Source organism: Canis lupus, chromosome 9 (genome assembly GCF_003254725.2).
Source record: "Canis lupus dingo isolate Sandy chromosome 9, ASM325472v2, whole genome shotgun sequence".
Taxonomy (NCBI): Eukaryota; Metazoa; Chordata; class Mammalia; order Carnivora; family Canidae; genus Canis; species Canis lupus.
Window position 1 is genome coordinate 50,226,855 of NC_064251.1, and position 17,505 is coordinate 50,244,359.

Below are 17,505 nucleotides of genomic sequence, written 5' to 3' on the forward strand. Positions count from 1 at the left end.
AGGGCACAGCCTGCCCGGGACTGTCACGGGTGGCTTGGCACAGGGCACCAGCACCCAGGTCCTTTACGGTCTGGGGTTGACATTCACAGGAGGTGGGGGCAATGGGTGTTGGATGGCTTCCTGAAAAACTGGCATTCTTTTCTGGACCTGTGTGACCAGCCAGCAGTGCTAGTGCCCCTGGCGTGTCCCCGGGGAGTCGCCCAGGAAAGCTGGACACGCCCGTGGTCCCAGCCCGCTCAGGGTCCACGTTTACTTGCAGCCTCTGCTCCCACGGGCCACCAGGCACATGGGGCTGCGGAGCTGGCATTGCAGGGACGTGGTGGAGGAGGGCTTTGACAGAGCATTTAGTAGGTGCTGGGAGTGTCAAGGCCGCTGCAGGCCCTACCATGTGGGAGCAGAGACACAGTGTTTCAAAGCCAGACTCCCGGGCAGACAGCAGGCCTGAGAAGAGTGTGTGCGTTCATCACCCACTGCCTGAAAGACTCGGTGCTGTGGGGAGGGCTCCCCGCCTGCATGTGCCAGGCCTGCTGCAGCCCTGGGCTGCATCCATGGGGGGTGGGGTGGGTAGGGGGTGGGTGTCGAGCACAGGGGCGGGATAGGTCAGCAGGCAGCACAGCCCCAAGCAGAGGGTGAGGGCAGGAGCACAGTTGGGGCCCTTGGTCCCCAGCCGCACCCCCTGACTGCTTCCCAGTCTCTTCCTGGATTCTCAGGGTCAGCTCAGAGGTACCAGGTGTGGCCCTACTGAGGGCACTGAGCCCCACACAGGGTGAGAGGGGCTAGGTGCCTGGTCCCTTGCTTGGCGACACAGGTGGAGTCCCTCCAGTTGCTTTCTGGGCTGAGGGAGGCCCCATGTCTTCTGTAGGGCAGCAGAGTGGGCTGGGGGCCCTTGGCTGAGAGGCTCCTGGTTGGGCCTACTTGGAAGTGTTAGCATCCTGACTCATCCCCTGGGGGGGGGGGGGGTTCTTTCTGTGCATTTCCGAGACCCGTGGAATTCTGGGGCAGAAACTTCCCCCTGCTGTTTCCCCACTGAGTGGTTCTTTTGACCCTGCACCCACTGCTCCTAGGAGGGCAGCATTCTGGCAAAGGTGGCCCCCAGACTTTCCCCCCAAGCCCAGGCAGGGCTCAGCAGGGATCAGGATGGCAAGTGATTAGCACTTTAGAGTGAATTAGGATAATCGAAGTCCTCTCCCTGCTTCCTCCCTGATGCAGAGGGGAAGGTGGAGCCTCCCTCAGCAGGCAGCCTGCCCCCTCCAGCCCCCACAGCCATTTGTTGTGCTATGGGTCCTGAGCTCTCCTGGGCTGCCGGCTGGGGGCTTTCTATGGAGGTCAGACCCAGGCCCTCCTTCCCCCAGCAACGGAGGCAGCTCTCTGTGGGGCTCACAGCTTCCAGGAAGAAGCACCTGGGGTCCTGGTTTCCAGTGGGCCTTGCTGGGGGGCAGCCCAGCTTGCACACTTGCAGTTCCCAAACCCCAGCGTCCCTCAGACACAGCTGCCAGCCCCCAGCCCGGCCTCCATGTGGGAGGCCCCATACAGCACTGGCCCAAATGCTGCTTTGGACCATTCACCTGGAGAGCTCACCCTGCCAAGATGGGGTCCCTCGACCACCCACGGGATACCTGCCAGCTCGCCTGGCAACGCATACACAGGTGGCTCAGAGATGGCTGGGCGCCGGGTGGGTGCCACTATGATCGGCTGGAGGTCACAGAGATGCTCACCAGAGAAGTGGCCGTGTGCCATGTGGGCCTGGGGCTGAACACGTCCTGGCCACATTCTCACGAGTGGGTGAGAGACCTTGTGCCCAGTGGTCCCTGCTTACCTGGGGAGGGGGTGTGTGGCCATCAGTGGTGGGTCGTCCCCAGTGCTGCACTTAGTTGGGGTTTTAAGCCGCTAAACGGTCCTCTTGTTGCTCTGTTGACACTGCTGATTTCCTGAGCAAACTACTCCCCAACGGGCAGAGCCAAGCAGAGGTCATGTTCATCCCCCTGTGACAGCAGCGGGCCTGGGACGGCTGGGGTTTGAGTGGCCACAGAACCTGTGAGACACCCCCACCCACCCACCCACCCACTCACCCTGAGAATTCTGGGAGCCACATGGGGGTCATGCGGCAGGATGGCAGGAAGTGACGGCGGGGGCCCTCCGGCCCTCGGCTGCTCCATCCCCTGGAGACCTGTCCTGGCCTGGGCAGTAACTCAGCTGCTGGCTTCCTGCTGCCTTCACCCCTCGGTTGGTCGTGGCCCGGTCTGTGTCACAGCTGAGCCACAGGCGTCTGCCCAGGAGCCAGAACCCAGTGCCTGGCTAGACCCGCTGTGAGCTGTGAACCATCTGGCTTCCAGAGACTGCTGGGGGTGGGGTGGGGCAGGGTCCTGTTTGCCCCCACTTGTGCCAAGCTGGGGGCCCAGGACAGAAAGTTGCTGGGAGGGAGCCGCACAGGCCCCCCACCAGTCGGGCCAGGCTGCAGAGGAGCAGCGGGGCAGGGGCAAGGGGGTGGGGGCGAGGGTGTTAGGAGGAGTCCCCGAAGTTCAGGGGCAGGGGGAGCAGCAGCTGGTGGCCTCTGGAAAGGTCTGTCCAGGCTTGCACAGCAGGCCCGTCCTGGGGCTGGGGACCTGCCTCCCACCATTTCCTCTGCGTCGTTTGCTGGTGAGCGGAAACTGCAGTTACTGGAAATGAGAGGTTTGGGGAAGAAGCCAGGGTTTTGAGTATGTGTTTTTCCCTGACGGCTTTTCAGTAAGAGAGCAGAGCTCAGGCCCTGTGGTGGGGATGGTCCTGCCGCCCATCACCCCTCCCCTGGGGCCTCGTCTTCCCTCCCTCTGGGTGAGCTGACTACCTCTGCGCCTTCCGGGTCAGCTGGAGGGCGCCTCCACCTGTCTGACAGGGCCTTGGCTCTCACAGGGCGGGGCTTCCCCCCCTTAACTTCCCCTCCCTTTGTCTGGTGGTCAGAATGAGGGCAGGGAGGGCAGGGCGGCCTCAGCCCGTCTGCTGGGAGCCAGGTGGGGAGGCCAGGCCGGGCCACACGTCAAGACATCTGCCTGTGGCCCGGGGCTCAGCGAGGCAGTGTCCCCCTGGAGGCCCAGGGCCCGGGCTCCGCTCTGGCTCCACACCGGTGTTCGGCAAGGACTGAGAGGTGCACACCTGAGCTTGGGCTGGCAGTGGGGGTGGGCACAGAGCCGGACGTGGAGGCGGTGGAGGCTGGAGGCTGGTGCGTGCTGTGGAGTGGGTGACCCCCTCACCTCCCCGAGCTCCTCTCCATCAGGGAGGGTGGGGACCTGGCGCCTTGAGCCCCCTGAAGTGCCCCACAGAGCCCTGGCAGGTGAAGGTGTGGCCCTCACCACCTGTCTGGGGTTCTCCTAAGTCAGCATCTGTGTGGGTTCACACGTGGCTCTAATGTGGATTGGTCTCACGTGCCCCCCACCCCGTTCCCCCGATGGAACCCATCGGTTCCTCACACTCCAAGGCCTTGTCTCAGAGACTAACTCTGCCCCAGCATTTGGGCGAGGTCATGCTAGGGCAGGTCAGGCCCTGCCCCTCCCACTTTGCCTCCAGAGGGCCCTCGACCTGTGCCAGCTGTCCCAGGACACCTGGGTGTCCCCAGATGGTGATTGTGAAGGTCCCACCCTCACCTCCTCAAGGCCAGCCCGGGTCCTGTCTTCTGGCATTTGCTGTGTCCTAGGGCACCACAGCCAGTGCGCAAACCTGAGGGGTGTGGGGCCTGGTCTGTGGGGGCCTGAGTGGGGAGAGGAGGCCAGTGTGAAAGGGGCTGGTGAACAGTGCAGGGTGGGGGTGACCCCTGGAGCCACACTGAGCATGTGCCTGTGGTCCGGCTTAGCCAGAGGCAGCCACCGCTGGCTCTGCCAGGATCCCTGTGGTGTCCCGGGAGCCTCGTCGGCGTGCAGTGGGGGGCAGGCTGGGCGTGAGCTTGCTTCGGTGCATGCATACAGGTGGGACATGAACACGTGGGGGCGGGAGCCCCGGGGGTCCAGCGCCCGCATGACCAACCCTTCTGCTGACAGGGCTTGCAGAGGAGCCGGGGCCCAGCAGCGTCCCACCTGCTGGCTGGCTGGGAGGCTTCCTGATTCCCAGACCTCTCACCCAGAACCCCAGCCCCCACCCGGGGTTTTGTGTTTCCAGCTGAGCTTGTGGGATATAAGAATGCATTGTCTGCTCCAGTCCTCTGGGCCCTAGATCAGATGGTCAGGTGAGAAGCCCAGGCTCCTGGGCAGGGCATCTGGGGTGCAAAGGACACACTCCTTCCTCCTCTACCCATGGAGCTCCTGCTGGACCCTTGGCTGCCCCTAGGGGGGTGGCCCTGCTCTGGCAGCCTCTGGGTGACCAGCTCCTGGCCACCATTGGCAGCAGGAGAGGTTAAGAGCCACATTCTAATCCAGGTCATCCGTGGGAAAATGTGCCTGAACCCTGGTTTTCTTGTCTGTGAATCGGACCCTGTGTGTACCTGCAGGGCCATCCTGGGAATCCAGCAGGGTGAGGCTGCTGGGGCCATCATCCTGGAACCTATGTGAGGGGTCCCTGGTGACCTCCCCAGACGATGGGCAGGAGCTAAGATACCCCTGAGTGTCTGCCCTGACCAGCCAGGGGGTCAGGCCATCACCATGTGGCCTTCTCTCTCCACATCCCCTGAAATGGCATCTGCTCCCGGGAGCAGAGGTGGGAAGTTGCCAGAATTGGTTCTGGCTTTGGTGGGGAGCTCAGTCTGCAATCACTGACTTAATTAATCGAGTTTTGGATTAAGCCCTCCCAGTAGCCCCGTGAGTCTGTCGATTCCTTCGTTGCATCTGAGCGATTGGGGGTGTGGGTCTGAGCTCTGCCCCGCTTGACAGCAGAGGGGCTGGCGGGGGCGGGGGGAGCGGCAGGCCTTGGGGAGAGCCCAGGAGAGGACACATGTTTCAGCCCTGCCTCTAGTTTGGGGCTGAATTTTGAGGGGACCATGGGTGCGATCTCTGAGTGGGGGGTGGACAGCAGACTTTTCTCACATGCCTCACTACCACAGAGCTTTCTTATGACCCTGGAGGACCCTGTTCTTCCTGGCTGTGCCAACCAGGGTTACCCCGTGCCCTGCTGCTGGGCCATCGCAGGCAGCTGCTGACCTCCACGCTGGCCCCTCCCTCCCTTCAGACAGCTAGCTGCTTGCTTCCCACGTCCAGGGTGGGGTGGCTCTGAGTGACATGGGGACAATGAGCCATCGGGGGCATTGTTTTCTCTGTGGTGGGAAAGGTGGCTTCCCAGGAGGGCAGATTCATCCCCCACACAAAGGGCTTCCCCCAGGGCCAGGGAAGGAAGCCGGTGCTTTTCCTGCACTTCCTCTTCCCAGCATATTTTAGACCTTCCAAAGATGCAGCTCAGGGAAAAGATTCCAGACAAAGTGCCGGCAGGACCGTCAGCCGCTGTTGGGGCCGGAAAGCCTGGACCCTGGGTCGCGGTGGGCAGGCTGCACACCCTCAGCTGCCCTGCACTGCTTGCTGCCGCCCTGCTGGCCTGGGAGGAGGGTGTTGCCCCCTGGCCTCTCCTGAGGCCCTGGAAGCCAGGGGCCCGGCTCTACCCACCCCCACCTGTGCTGTCGAGGTGGGGGTGGGGAGGGGATTGCAGAGGGCTATCTTTGGGGCCTGGAGCAGGCAGAGGCGCTGGCCGGGCCCTACAGGAGGAGCTGAGGACTTTTCATGCTCTGGCTCTTGGTCTGGGGACTTTGGGGTGAGGGCAGGGGACCAGGGCTCCCTTGTCCTGGTTCTCACATCTCTCCCCAGAGCTGAGCTGTCCCACTTGTTCCCACTTGGAAAGGACCCCAGGTCCCCAGACCAGGCACAGTTGGGAGAAGCCCACAGAGGTCACCCAGCTCCCCACCTGCAATGAGCACATGATCACCTAGCCAATGCCTCCTGAAGACGGATGGCCCCCCTGAGGTGGAGGTGGCGGGGCCTTGGACTGGCCTCTGCCCAAGGGAGGGGCTGAGGTCCCAGGAACCGTCCCCCCCCCAGCCTTGACTAGAGAAAGACTTGGGCTCACTGACCCCATCATTCATGGCCGTATGTCTGGGGACCTGGGGTCTGATGCCTCTCTGTCCCCAGTCTGCCCATGTGGCCAAGAGCCACCCCCCCACTCCCGCCAGTCCACAGGTGACCCCATTTAGGTGGGTGGGGACATGGGAGGTTATTTTCTCCCCAGGCCAGGAGGCGCTCGCAAACTCCTGGCCAAGCTGCCCGGGATGGGTGGGCCCTAGCTTTGTGACCCGTGTCCATGGTTTGGGTGGAAAGCGATGGGCCTTGGTGGGCCTTTGCTGAGCATCACAGGATGGGGCTCTGGGAGGGGCAGGAGCCAGCGTGCTCCCCACCCATTGTCACCAGTAGACTCCAGGATCAGATCGTTGAGTTGGTTGGCCCCCACACAGCAGGGCCCCAGACCCCTTCCTGGGCAGAAGGCTCAGGTGGCAGCAGGGGGATGTGGGGAGGGGGCTTCTAGGCAGGCACACTGCTGCCGGCAGAGCCAGGGCCCTGTGGGGACTAGGGAGTGTCTAGGGTGGCAGGCAGGACCCCCCAGGCCCTGCCCAGGCCTCCCTGAGGGCAGGCAGCTTGGGGGCAAGGGTCTGGTGAGGAATTAACCCCCTTGTGCTGCTCTGGGGTAACCATTCTGCTGCCAGGATGCAGCTGTGGTGGCCATGGTGGCAGGAAGATGGGTGGGGAGCAGGCCTTCCCTGCTATACCAGGGGTCGTTCTGCTGGGGACAGGTCGACTTGGTGAAGGAGGGGAGGTCTGATTACATACAGATGGGTCCTTACAGCAAGGAGCCGGGGTTCAGGCTGCCCGGTGGGGTGGGGAAGGCTGTCCCTCACTGCATCAGGAGGCACCTTTGGAGGCCTCCCACCCCCTGCCTGGCCCTGCACACGAGCACTGCTGCCATGTTCCTGTCCTGGCAGGGTGGGTCCTCCTGTGCAGGGTCGTCCTGGGTCTCCACAGTTTTCCTTAAACATGTAACTGAGCAGCTTCAATAAACACATTCCCAGGGATGCGGTAAATCACGCATGAAACAAATCCAGCGCTGGCAACAGTGAATCCCCTCTGCCCTAATGGTTGGGTCGCCGGGTGACATGCACTAGGGCCCTCTGAGGGGCCAGCCTGCTACACTCAGGGGAAACTGAGGCCCAGGCGGGCAGAGTGGGATGGGGAATCCCTCCTCTGATGGGACTGCATTTCAGCTGTGCCCCAGAAAGGCCTCTGCTGGGGGCTCTCGGGCTCCTCTCGCAGACAGGGTTCCACGTAATTCCGCCCCCCCCCCCAGCTGGCCAAGGCACAGGCCCTGTGCTCACCCCGTGTTCACCCTGGGGCCACAGACTCCTTGAGGGCAGAGCCCACTCAGCACCCCTGGCTGCTCCCACCCCTTCTCTCTCCTAGTTTGGGGCTGGGAAGCTGTTGTGTCCTGTCCCAGGCCCAGTCCGTCCCCCAGGGCTGGCAGATGGCCGCTTGGCTTAGGAAAACAGCACAATTTAGAATTAGTCCCGGGTGAAAGGTCACAGCAACATCTGCCTCCGGATGCTTTCTGGAGTTGCATTTCTATGGAGTGGCGCTGGGGGGGAGGGGAGGGCGCTGGGCGGGGAGAGGACGCTGGGGGGCGGAGCCCTGAGCCCCACTGTGGAAATACTGAGGAACAAAGTGTGCCCGCTCAGGCCGGTGACAACAGGCCCCATCAACCATTTGGCGCTTGTCAGCTGGGCAGGGTGGGGTGTCTGCCAGAAGCTGCCCCCCTCCCGGAGCCCCCACCCGACCTGTCACTCACCTGTTGAGGCCAGCATGGGCCAACCCAATGGATGGATGGGAGGGAGAGAGGGCAGGTCTTGAGGCGCAGGTGCTGGCTGGCTTCTGGGAGGAACCCTGAGTGCTGTAGGGGGCTCTCCACACCCCGGCCAGGAGGGGGGTGCAGGTCAGCGGGAAGTATTGTTCGGGTCAGTGGGGGCCCCTCTGGGAAGTCTCTGACCTCCACGGCAGGCATTGGGTTCAGTGTCCTCTGCCAGGCCTGGTGCCCATCCCCACCAGTGCTACACTGCCCCCTGAGGCAGGCCTGGAGGCCTGACTGGCCAGGTCCAAGAAGGGGCCTCCCTGACCTATCAGTCCTCCCAGGGAAGTCTGCTGCGTGGGCAGAGGGGGCTGCAGGAGTCCATCGTTCCGGAAAGTGCTAATGCTACGGGTGGGGATGGAGGTGTGCAAGGTGTGCATGGCTGCAGAGGAGAGAGGTGGTTGGGCTGGAAGCTTCCCGGAGCTGGGGAGGGGGGGTCCATGTGGGGGAAGGATAAGGATGGTCTCCAGCAGCTGGGGGGGTACCCACAGTGGGGGAAGTATGGCCTCCAGGAGCTGGGGGGTGGGTAAGAGGACAGCCTCCAGGATCTGGGGGGAGTCCCTTGGTTGGGGAGGGACGGCCTCCAGGACCTGGGGGGACCCCACTGTGGGGGAAGGACGGCTTCCAGAACTGGCCCAGAGGTGCTCCACTGGCCTCCAGTCCCAGACCCCGTGCCTGGCTCAGTGCTTCCTCTTGGCTCAGGCTCCCGGCCGAGTCCTGGTCTGGTGTTGTACCTCGCACCCTACGCTCTCTCCACACAGCATCTGCCTCCACTGTCCCGCCTCCAGGGGCTGCTCCTCCCCTCGTGGCCCTGCCTGGCCTGGAGCTGGGGTGCCAGTGGTGGATGGAGCCAGCCCGGGCTGGGCAGCATGCCTTCACGCTGGTGTCTGCCCGGCCTGGGCAGGAGTGGGGAAGACAATGGGCCTTCTCAGAGGCCGCTTCCCCCCACGGAGGAGCCTCCTGGCTCCTGCCCCACCCGCCCTGGTTGGCGGCCCGCCGCGCCCGGCTGGGAGCAGCTGCCGCCCGCGTCCCCGGCCACAGGCGCACCTGCTCCCTGGGCAGCCTTTGTCCACACTACCAACGACGCCTGATTTATTGGCATGTTTTCCCTCGCTGGCCGGCCTAACCCAGCCCCATTGGCTAGGATGTGACCCGTCCAGGTGGGTTGTCCCTCAGTCTTCCTGCGGGAGCCCTGCCTGGGAGCAGGGGTGACCAGAGAGCAGGGGCCCATTCACCGGGACACCGCCCCATGGCTGGAGGCCTTGGGGTATGCATCCAGGCTGAGCTTTCCGGCCCATCGGGGGATGCCCAACACCCTGACAAGGATCAGTCTAGGGTCAAGGGGACCCAGGGACACCCCCCAGGGACCACGGAGGCTTCCCTCCCCCAAAGCCAGCAGGGCTGAGAGTCGGGGTGCGGAGTAGACAAGGCAGGCTGCCGCCCTGTTTGATGACCAAGCGCCCCCTATCCAGCACCCACCTCCAGGCCACTCGGTTAGTGGCTGGGAAAGAAAAAAGAGCCTTTTCTCCAAGTGGGAGCGGTGGCCAGCTCCCGCCTGACAATGGGTGGCATTGATGGGTTGGGGGAGGTGCTGCCTGGTGCCCCCCCCATCCCCCTGCCGCTTCTCCCTGGCTCCCTGTGCTGCTCAGGCCGGGACCAGGCTGTCTGTAACTGGAGCCCAGGGCCACCCTCCCTGAGTCATGCAGTGCGGGAGACCCTCACCCCTGCCAGAGCCCATGCCCCGCGGCCCGCTTCCCCAGGACAGCTGCCTCCCTGGGGCCCCATCTGCCCCAGGCATCGGGTTTTCCTTCAGCCACTTGGTCTGGGGCTGTGGGCTCCTGGCAGCAGGCGGTGGATCAGGGTGGTCACTTTGTGTCATCCTCGTCTGCCTTCCCCAAGTGTTGCCGCCACCTCTGAAAACCTGCAGGAGACAGATGCATCCCAGGCCTTGGGGGCAGGCGGGGGGGGGGGGGCGGGTGCACCGCCCAGTTGCTGAGACCCCGAGACGCCACCCCTGCAGGTGTGGTTCTAGCCCCTGGGGCAGGCGGGATGGGAGGCTGTGAGGACATGAGGACCGGCAGGCTGCCTTCTGCTGAGGGTGGGGGTCCCCAGCACCCCTGGGCAGCCCCTTCTTGCCTGGGCTCTGGAAGGTGGGATGTTTCCATGCTCAGGAGAGCCCTTCCCTCCTCATCTGGGGCCCTGAGGCTCCCTCTCAGCCCCCGCCTCCCTGGTGCCCAGAGCTGTGGGTGTAGCGTCAGGGCTGCCTTCCCAGGCCACGGAGGCGGGGGCGGGCTGGGGGCGGGCTGGGGGCACGTTATGCCTCAGAGGCTTCGCCCCTGGGAAGAACAATGCCTGGCTGGTCCCAGAGCCTTCAATGAGCTTCGCCTTCCAGGCAATGCCACCGGATGACCTTGGTGGGCACGTTTTGGCCTGGGCTCCAGAAGTGGGGCCAACAGGTGGCTGGGGGAGGGCAGGGTGGGGGGTGGCATGCCTGAGTCCCGTTACTGCAAGGAAGCCATGAGATGCCCGCCCCTCCTGGTTCATCTGCTCCTGTTGGAGCCTGGGCAGTGTGTTTGGGGCAGGGCACAGACCTGGTGGCCTTCATCTTCCCTTGCCATCCCCCCCCTCCCCCGCCCGGGGCAGCTCACCAAGAATTCCGGAAGGATGCTCTTCCCCACATCTTGATTATCTTGCTGTGAAATGGATGTCTGCTCTGGGCTCACGTCGCCTGGGCCTTGTGAAGACTTGATCCCGAGGGTGGCTGACCGTGTCTGGGCGCAGAGTGTGGGGGGAGGGGGCGCCAACTGTGTCCGGGGCGGTATTCCCGTGGGATCACACACACACACACACACACACACACACACACACACACACACACACACACCCAGCAGAAAGAATTCCACATCAGAAAGGAAGCGGCACTGGTCAGCTCTGTCTGCAGCCCTCTGTGTGTTTGCGGTAGCATCCATGCTGAAAGCAGAAAAGCTGGAAGCTCTTTTATTACCCAAATAAGGCATGTTGGTTATAGAAGCGAGAGCAGGGAGGGAAAGCAGACAAGCCCCCCAAACAAAAGAGCCTCGAGCTCTTCTTCCCTGGGAATGGCGGGAACGGCCTGTGTGGCCCCTTCTTGGTGGCTCGCCGAGGTGCTCACACACGCTCACCAGGGCTTTGAAGGCCAGCCCATTGCCCCAATTAACATTTTTTTTTTTTATTATTGAGGTGAAATTCATTGAAGGTAAAATTAACCACTTTAAAGCATTATAGCGCGGTGGCATTTGGCACTGTCATGGTGTTGTGCAACCACCACATCCGTCTGGCTCCCATCACAGCTCCCCGAGGACCCCCCAGCCCAGGCCAGCTGTGCCCAGGGTGGGGTGGGGCCCGATGGCTGCAAGCACTCCCCAGGGAGCTATGACCCCGGCCCATGCCTGTGCTGGGTGAGGGGGGTCGTTGGTGGGGGAACTGGTGTGAGTAACCACCCTGGCTTCTGTCAACAGCTGCAGCGGGGCCTTCGTGGGCCAGCGATGCCAGGCACCCAATCCCTGCCTCAGCGCCCCCTGCAAGAACGCTGGGACGTGCCACACGGTGGACCGCGGTGGCCTGGTAGACTATGCCTGCACCTGCCGCCTGGGCTTCTCTGGGCCGCTCTGCCTGACGCCCCGGGACAACGCCTGCCTCTCCACCCCCTGCCGCAACGGTGGCACCTGTGACCTGCTCACACTCACTGAGTACAAGTGCCGCTGCCCCCCGGGCTGGTCAGGTGAGGGTGGCAGCGGGCACTCACAGACCCTGGTCTGTCTATGCATCTGGGCAAGGCTGTGGGGGTGGGTGATCGCTACCCTAGGGTCCCCATGCCCCTCTCCAGCCCCAGAAGTTGTCCTGCTCCAGGGCCCCCACTCCTCCCTGTCCCTCCATCAGGAGCTCTGACATGGGGGGCTGGGCTCTGGAGGGGTCAAGTCTCGAGGCCGCCTCCCCCCCACCAGCCATGTATCCTGGGAGCCTTGGTCCTGGTCCACAGAGAGATGGCCACGTCCTGCCGTGGGGTCCTGGGGACTAAAGGGACGGTGCTGTTAGGTCCGAGCCAGGCTGGCACCTCCATGGTGCCTGGAAGCTGCCCCTGGGTGCTGGGGGAGGGCTGGCCACGGGGATCCAGATGGCCTGTGTGACCTCCTCACTGCCCCTCGCCCACCAGGGAAGACATGCCAACAGGCTGACCCGTGCGCCTCCAACCCCTGTGCCAACGGCGGCCAGTGCCTGCCCTTTGAGGCCTCATACATCTGCGGCTGCCCACCCGGCTTCCATGGTCCCACCTGCCGGCAGGATGTGAACGAGTGCAGCCAGAGCCCCGGGCTCTGCCAGAATGGGGGCACCTGTCACAACGAGGTGGGCTCCTACCGCTGCACCTGCCGTGCCACCCACACCGGCCCGCACTGTGAGCTGCCCTATGTGCCCTGCAGCCCCTCCCCCTGCCAGAACGGGGGCACCTGCCGCCCCACGGGGGACACCACCCATGAGTGCGCCTGCCTGCCAGGTATGGTCCCACTGTGCCTCCCGCTGCCGGTGGCAGGCCCCAAGGGAGACCCCAGGGCACAGGGAGGGGGGTGCATTCCAGCAGGCAGCCCCGGGTGTGGAGCAGGGGCAGGTCTGGTGGGGTTAGGAGGAAGCTTGCATAGGGTCTAGGTGTCACCCCCGTCGCTGGTCATCCCACATCTGCCAGGAGGCAGGATCTCCCTTATGCCCAGGACCTGGGGACCCTGCAGCCCTCCCTGGGGCTCCCTCCACCCCCAGGCACCCCTGCCCTCTTTGAGCCTCCTGGGGAAGCGGGGAAGAGCTCCCTCATCTTGAATTCCCCGGAAACCATGTGCTGGTTGTGAGACTCACTACAGCTGCCTGGATGCTTGCTGTGTCGCCTTGGGCCTTTGGTCTTGCTGGGGCCGGAGCTGGCACATCCCTGTACCCCCACCCCCATGGCTTGGCTCTCAGGGATGTGAGATGGGAGGCTTAAAAACCTCATAGTCTGTCAGCTGCATGCCCTGGTGGTCAGGGGGGCCTGGGGGCAGGGGAGGAGCAGGATCTGGGGGTGCTGGGGTTTGGACACTGGGTGTACAGGGCCCAGCTGACCCTGGAGGGACTGCCCCAGCTGCCTATGTCCCGGCCCCAGCAAAGGGGAAGTGTCCTATGTGCCTGCTGGCCACAGAGCCTGGGGCCTTGTCACCACATCAGCTGCCTTTGTATGCAGATGCCATGTGCGTGCATTTCCTGGGGGGCACTGGGTGTTCTCCTTGCCACCCGACTACCCCGGTGCTGCTGGCTGAGAGCTAATGAGCCTGCTTGCCAGGCCCAGCCCTGGGTTCTGGGTTCACGTGCCTTTTTTGCCAGCCCGGTGACCTCAGGCCTGGAACCTTCCATCCAGCCATGTTGCTCAAGAGGGCTCAGGACATGGGGTGTGGGGCACCCTCCAAAGGATACCCCATGCGTGGAGCTCGTGTGCCGCTCCCCCCCCGCCCCCCCCCCCCCCCCCCGCCCCACAGGAGAGCCTCTCGAGGCATGGGGAGTGCGGAGAAGCAGCACTCCAGGCCCACCACAGTGTGCGTGGGAGTCAGAACTCAGACTTCGGGTCCTGGGCTTCTGTTTGGGGTGCTCCCTGCAAAACCCTGTCCACTTTGCACTTTGGCGCTTCCGGGCCTCCTGTTTTGGCCCTGGGGTACTGGTGGGGTGGGGAGCCCGAGGGAGGGGATTGGTTCTCCCAGGGCAAGAAAGGGGTTCAAAGGCACCGCAGGAGGGGTGTTAATTAGTAGGCAGCTAAGGGTTTGGGCTGTTTCTGACGCACCTTCCTTGGTTGATGATTGAACCAGTGGGAGTTGAGCAGGTTAATAGCTGACTGGCGTGGAGGCGATATGAAGAGGTCGGCCCCAGCTGGGAGGAAAGTGGGACGCCACACCTCTGTCCCCAGGAATCTGGGGGCCACATGTCTACTGCCACCTGCCATCCTCTGCCTGGAGCCCCCCCCCCCCACCAACCCCAGGGCAGTCGCCAAGAAGGGGAACAGGACCTGGCCCCCCAGCCAGTGCGCCTCCCGGGGCAGGCCATGGAGGGGCAGCACCCTGCCCAGAGCAGGGTGCTGTGGTCCAGCCAGGGCGATGGCAAAGTGGACCCACCTGTTGACCAGGCCCTGGGCTCCTCCCGCCGCAGGCTTTACCGGCCAGAACTGTGAGGAGAACATTGACGACTGTCCTGGAAACAACTGCAAGAATGGAGGTGCCTGTGTGGACGGCGTGAATACTTACAACTGCCGCTGCCCTCCAGAGTGGACAGGTGCACGTGCTGGGGCACCGGCCGGGGGCACCCCCCACTAGTCCCACCACCCGCATGTGGACAGGGGCCCATGAGCCCGGTCTAGGCCAGGAAGGATGGCGTGACCTGGGGTAGTCCCTGGCCAGAGCCAGGGTCTGAGGCCCCCACCCCAGTGGCCACACCGACATGGCACCAGCTCTTCATCGTGGGCCATCTGTAGCCTGGCCCCGGGTGGCCCTGGCTGGCCCTGTGGTTGGGTCTCCTGGGTTAGGGCCAAGCTGGAGGCTCACGTCCAGGGATAGCAGACAAGCGTGCCCACAGCAGAGCAGTGACTCAGGCTGGTGGCAGGTGGAAGAGTCCACCGGGGAAGGCTTCCTGGTGGAGGTGGGCCCTGCACATTGTGGTCAAGGGCCTGGCGGCATTCGCCCAGCCTGATGGTCTCGGTGCCCATAGGTCAGTACTGTACTGAGGACGTGGACGAGTGTCAGCTGATGCCCAACGCCTGCCAGAACGGTGGGACCTGCCACAATACGCATGGCGGCTACAACTGCGTGTGCGTCAATGGCTGGACTGGTGAGGACTGCAGTGAGAACATCGACGATTGTGCCAGCGCCGCCTGCTTCCATGGTGCCACATGTCACGACCGTGTGGCCTCCTTCTACTGCGAGTGTCCCCACGGCCGCACGGGTGAGTGCCAGGCTGGAGGGGGCAGGGCTGTTCCAGGCGTCAGGGAGTAGGGCCCCCTGAGATGGCCCGAGAGGGGCCCTTCTGGAGGGATGGAGGCCAGGGGTATGCCTAGGGCAGGCCCGCTGGTTATACCCTCTTGGAATGACCTGGGTGTTGTGGGCCTGATTGGGGCTGCTCAGCAGTGTGACTGTGGGAGGCCTGTCCTGCCCGGGCCGGGGAGGGGACCTTGCTGACTGCTGCCACCCCGCCCAGGTCTGCTCTGCCACTTGAACGACGCCTGCATCAGCAACCCTTGCAATGAGGGCTCTAACTGTGACACTAACCCTGTCAATGGCAAAGCCATCTGCACCTGCCCGTCAGGCTACACGGGGCCAGCCTGCAGCCAGGACGTGGATGAGTGCTCTCTGGGTGCGTCGGGCTGGGATGTGCGGCGGGGGGACAGCTGCTGGACAGGTGTTCCTGGCCCAAGGGGGTGGAGGCTGCTGGAAGGGTGTTCCCAGCCCGATTCAGGGCAGGGTAGGCTGCATGCCCCAGAATAGTCCGGAGCTCAGGGCATCTGAAGCAGCCTCTCACTGGAGCTGTGTACTCCTGTCCCCCGCCAGGTGCCAACCCCTGTGAGCATGCAGGCAAGTGCATCAACACGCTGGGCTCCTTTGAATGCCAGTGTCTGCAGGGCTACACTGGCCCCCGCTGTGAAATTGATGTCAATGAGTGCATCTCAAACCCATGTCAGAATGATGCCACCTGCTTGGACCAGATCGGGGAGTTCCAGTGTATCTGCATGCCTGGTGAGTGGAGCCTGCCTGAGGCCCTGCAGTGCCTGGCCTCCACAGAGGCCCGGAGAGCAGCCCGGGGCCTGCCTGGCCACCAAGCCCCATGCTGCCGGGTACATAGCAGAAGAACACGTGTGGGGATGCTGGCTCCGCAGCTCCCTGAGGCCATTCATGGACCACTGTGCCCCTTCACCCCCCCCCCCCCCCACCAGGCTACGAGGGCGTACACTGTGAAGTCAACACGGATGAGTGTGCCAGCAGCCCTTGTCTCCAGAATGGCCGCTGCCTGGACAAAATCAATGAATTTCTGTGCGAGTGCCCCACGGGTGAGGCCCATCCCCTGCATGGCTGCCACCAAGTCCCCACCATCCCTCAGGGGAGGTGGACCAGGAGCTCTGACGCCCTGCTTGCGGGGGGGGGGGGGCTCCACTCAGGCCGGGCCTTGTCCTGTAGGAGCCCCTCCCTACTGTCCTGGGGCGGGGGTGCCAGGCCACTGCCCTGGGGCCGGGCTGCAAGGACTTCACTTTGGGAATGAAAGGGCTGGGCCAGGCTAGGCAGGGTGTACCAGCCTCCATCTCTCTGGGGGCCAGGGGACCCCAGAAATCCTCCTTGCTGTGGGTTCCCCTAAGGGTGAGTACACTCTGGGAGCAGCCCTGTCCTCCCTGAGGGGCTTTGAGGGGAGGTGCCAGCCTGGCTCTCGGAGGCAGTGCCGGGAAGGAGTCAGCTGGCCTGCACTCCCCACCTTCACTGGCCCTCAGTGAACCTGATGGTCAGGGGGGCTTGAGGAGCTCAGGGCAGGAGGGGTGTAGGTCCGGGGGCACTGAGCCCCAAGAGGGTTTGCAGGTCAGAGGCTGAGTCTGCAAGGTGTCAGTCGGCCATCCCAGGACACTGAGGGGGAGTTCATTGCAGCCTGACATGGTTGTGCCCACAGCAGCCGGGGTCCCCTCAGAGGAGGCAGGAAGGGGGCAAGAGGAGAGATCAGAATGTCTTCTGAGCCCTGGCCAGGGCAGGCTCTGGGGAACCCCTCCCAGGAACCCCTTGCTCTGGTCCAGCTGGGGCTTGTCCAGGGGGCCTCCTGGCACCCACTGCATCTGACTACCACCCCTTTCCTGGCCACAGGCTTCACCGGGCATCTATGTCAGTATGACGTGGATGAGTGTGCGAGCACGCCCTGTAAGAACGGTGCCAAGTGCCTGGATGGGCCCAACACCTACAGCTGCATGTGCACAGAAGGTAAGTGGCCTGTGGGAGGAGGGTGGGCGGGCTTGCAGAGCCTGAGCACGGAGTGTGGGGGGCAGCATCCCTGAGGAAAGGCACCTGCCGGTCCTCCCCTTTGGGGGAGGACGAGAGCGCCAGGTCTGGCAGGTGGCATTCCGGGAATTGCACTGACGCCCTGGGCCCCTACCCTGTAGGCTACACGGGCCTCCACTGCGAGGTGGACATTGATGAATGTGACCCCGACCCCTGCCACTACGGGGTGTGCAAGGATGGGGTGGCCACCTTCACCTGCCTGTGCCAGCCGGGCTACACGGGCCACCACTGTGAGAGCAACATTAATGAGTGCCACAGCCAGCCCTGCCGCCACGGTGGCACCTGCCAGGACCGTGACAATGCCTACCTCTGCTCCTGCCTCAAGGGGACCACAGGTGCCCAGGGGGGGCCTGGGCTGGGGGTAGGGGGATGTCGGGGCATGGGGTCGGGGCACCAGAACTGATCACAGTGCTGCCCCTGCCAGGACCCAACTGTGAGACAAACCTGGACGACTGTGCCAGCAGCCCCTGTGAGTCAGGCACGTGCCTGGATAGGATCGACGGTTACGAGTGTGCGTGCGAGCCGGGCTACACAGGTGAGCGGCCAGGGCCCCGCAGACCAGGGGCAGCCTCTTGCAGCAGAGGGCACGGGAGCCCTGGGACTCTGA

General features: G+C 63.9%; 1 protein-coding gene across 1 annotated transcript in view; it reads left to right on the forward strand.

Moving 5' to 3' along the window:
* NOTCH1 (notch receptor 1) overlaps positions 1–17,505 on the forward strand; it is a 43,555-nt gene that overhangs the window by 7,360 nt on the left and 18,690 nt on the right. The window contains exons 3-12 of the mRNA XM_025475818.3: positions 11,331–11,593; positions 12,026–12,364; positions 14,026–14,148; positions 14,581–14,814; positions 15,067–15,222; positions 15,417–15,602; positions 15,800–15,913; positions 16,707–16,820; positions 17,000–17,233; positions 17,323–17,433. Coding sequence (XP_025331603.1) covers positions 11,331–11,593; positions 12,026–12,364; positions 14,026–14,148; positions 14,581–14,814; positions 15,067–15,222; positions 15,417–15,602; positions 15,800–15,913; positions 16,707–16,820; positions 17,000–17,233; positions 17,323–17,433 — 1,874 coding nt within the window. The remainder of the gene's footprint in view (positions 1–11,330; positions 11,594–12,025; positions 12,365–14,025; positions 14,149–14,580; positions 14,815–15,066; positions 15,223–15,416; positions 15,603–15,799; positions 15,914–16,706; positions 16,821–16,999; positions 17,234–17,322; positions 17,434–17,505) is intronic.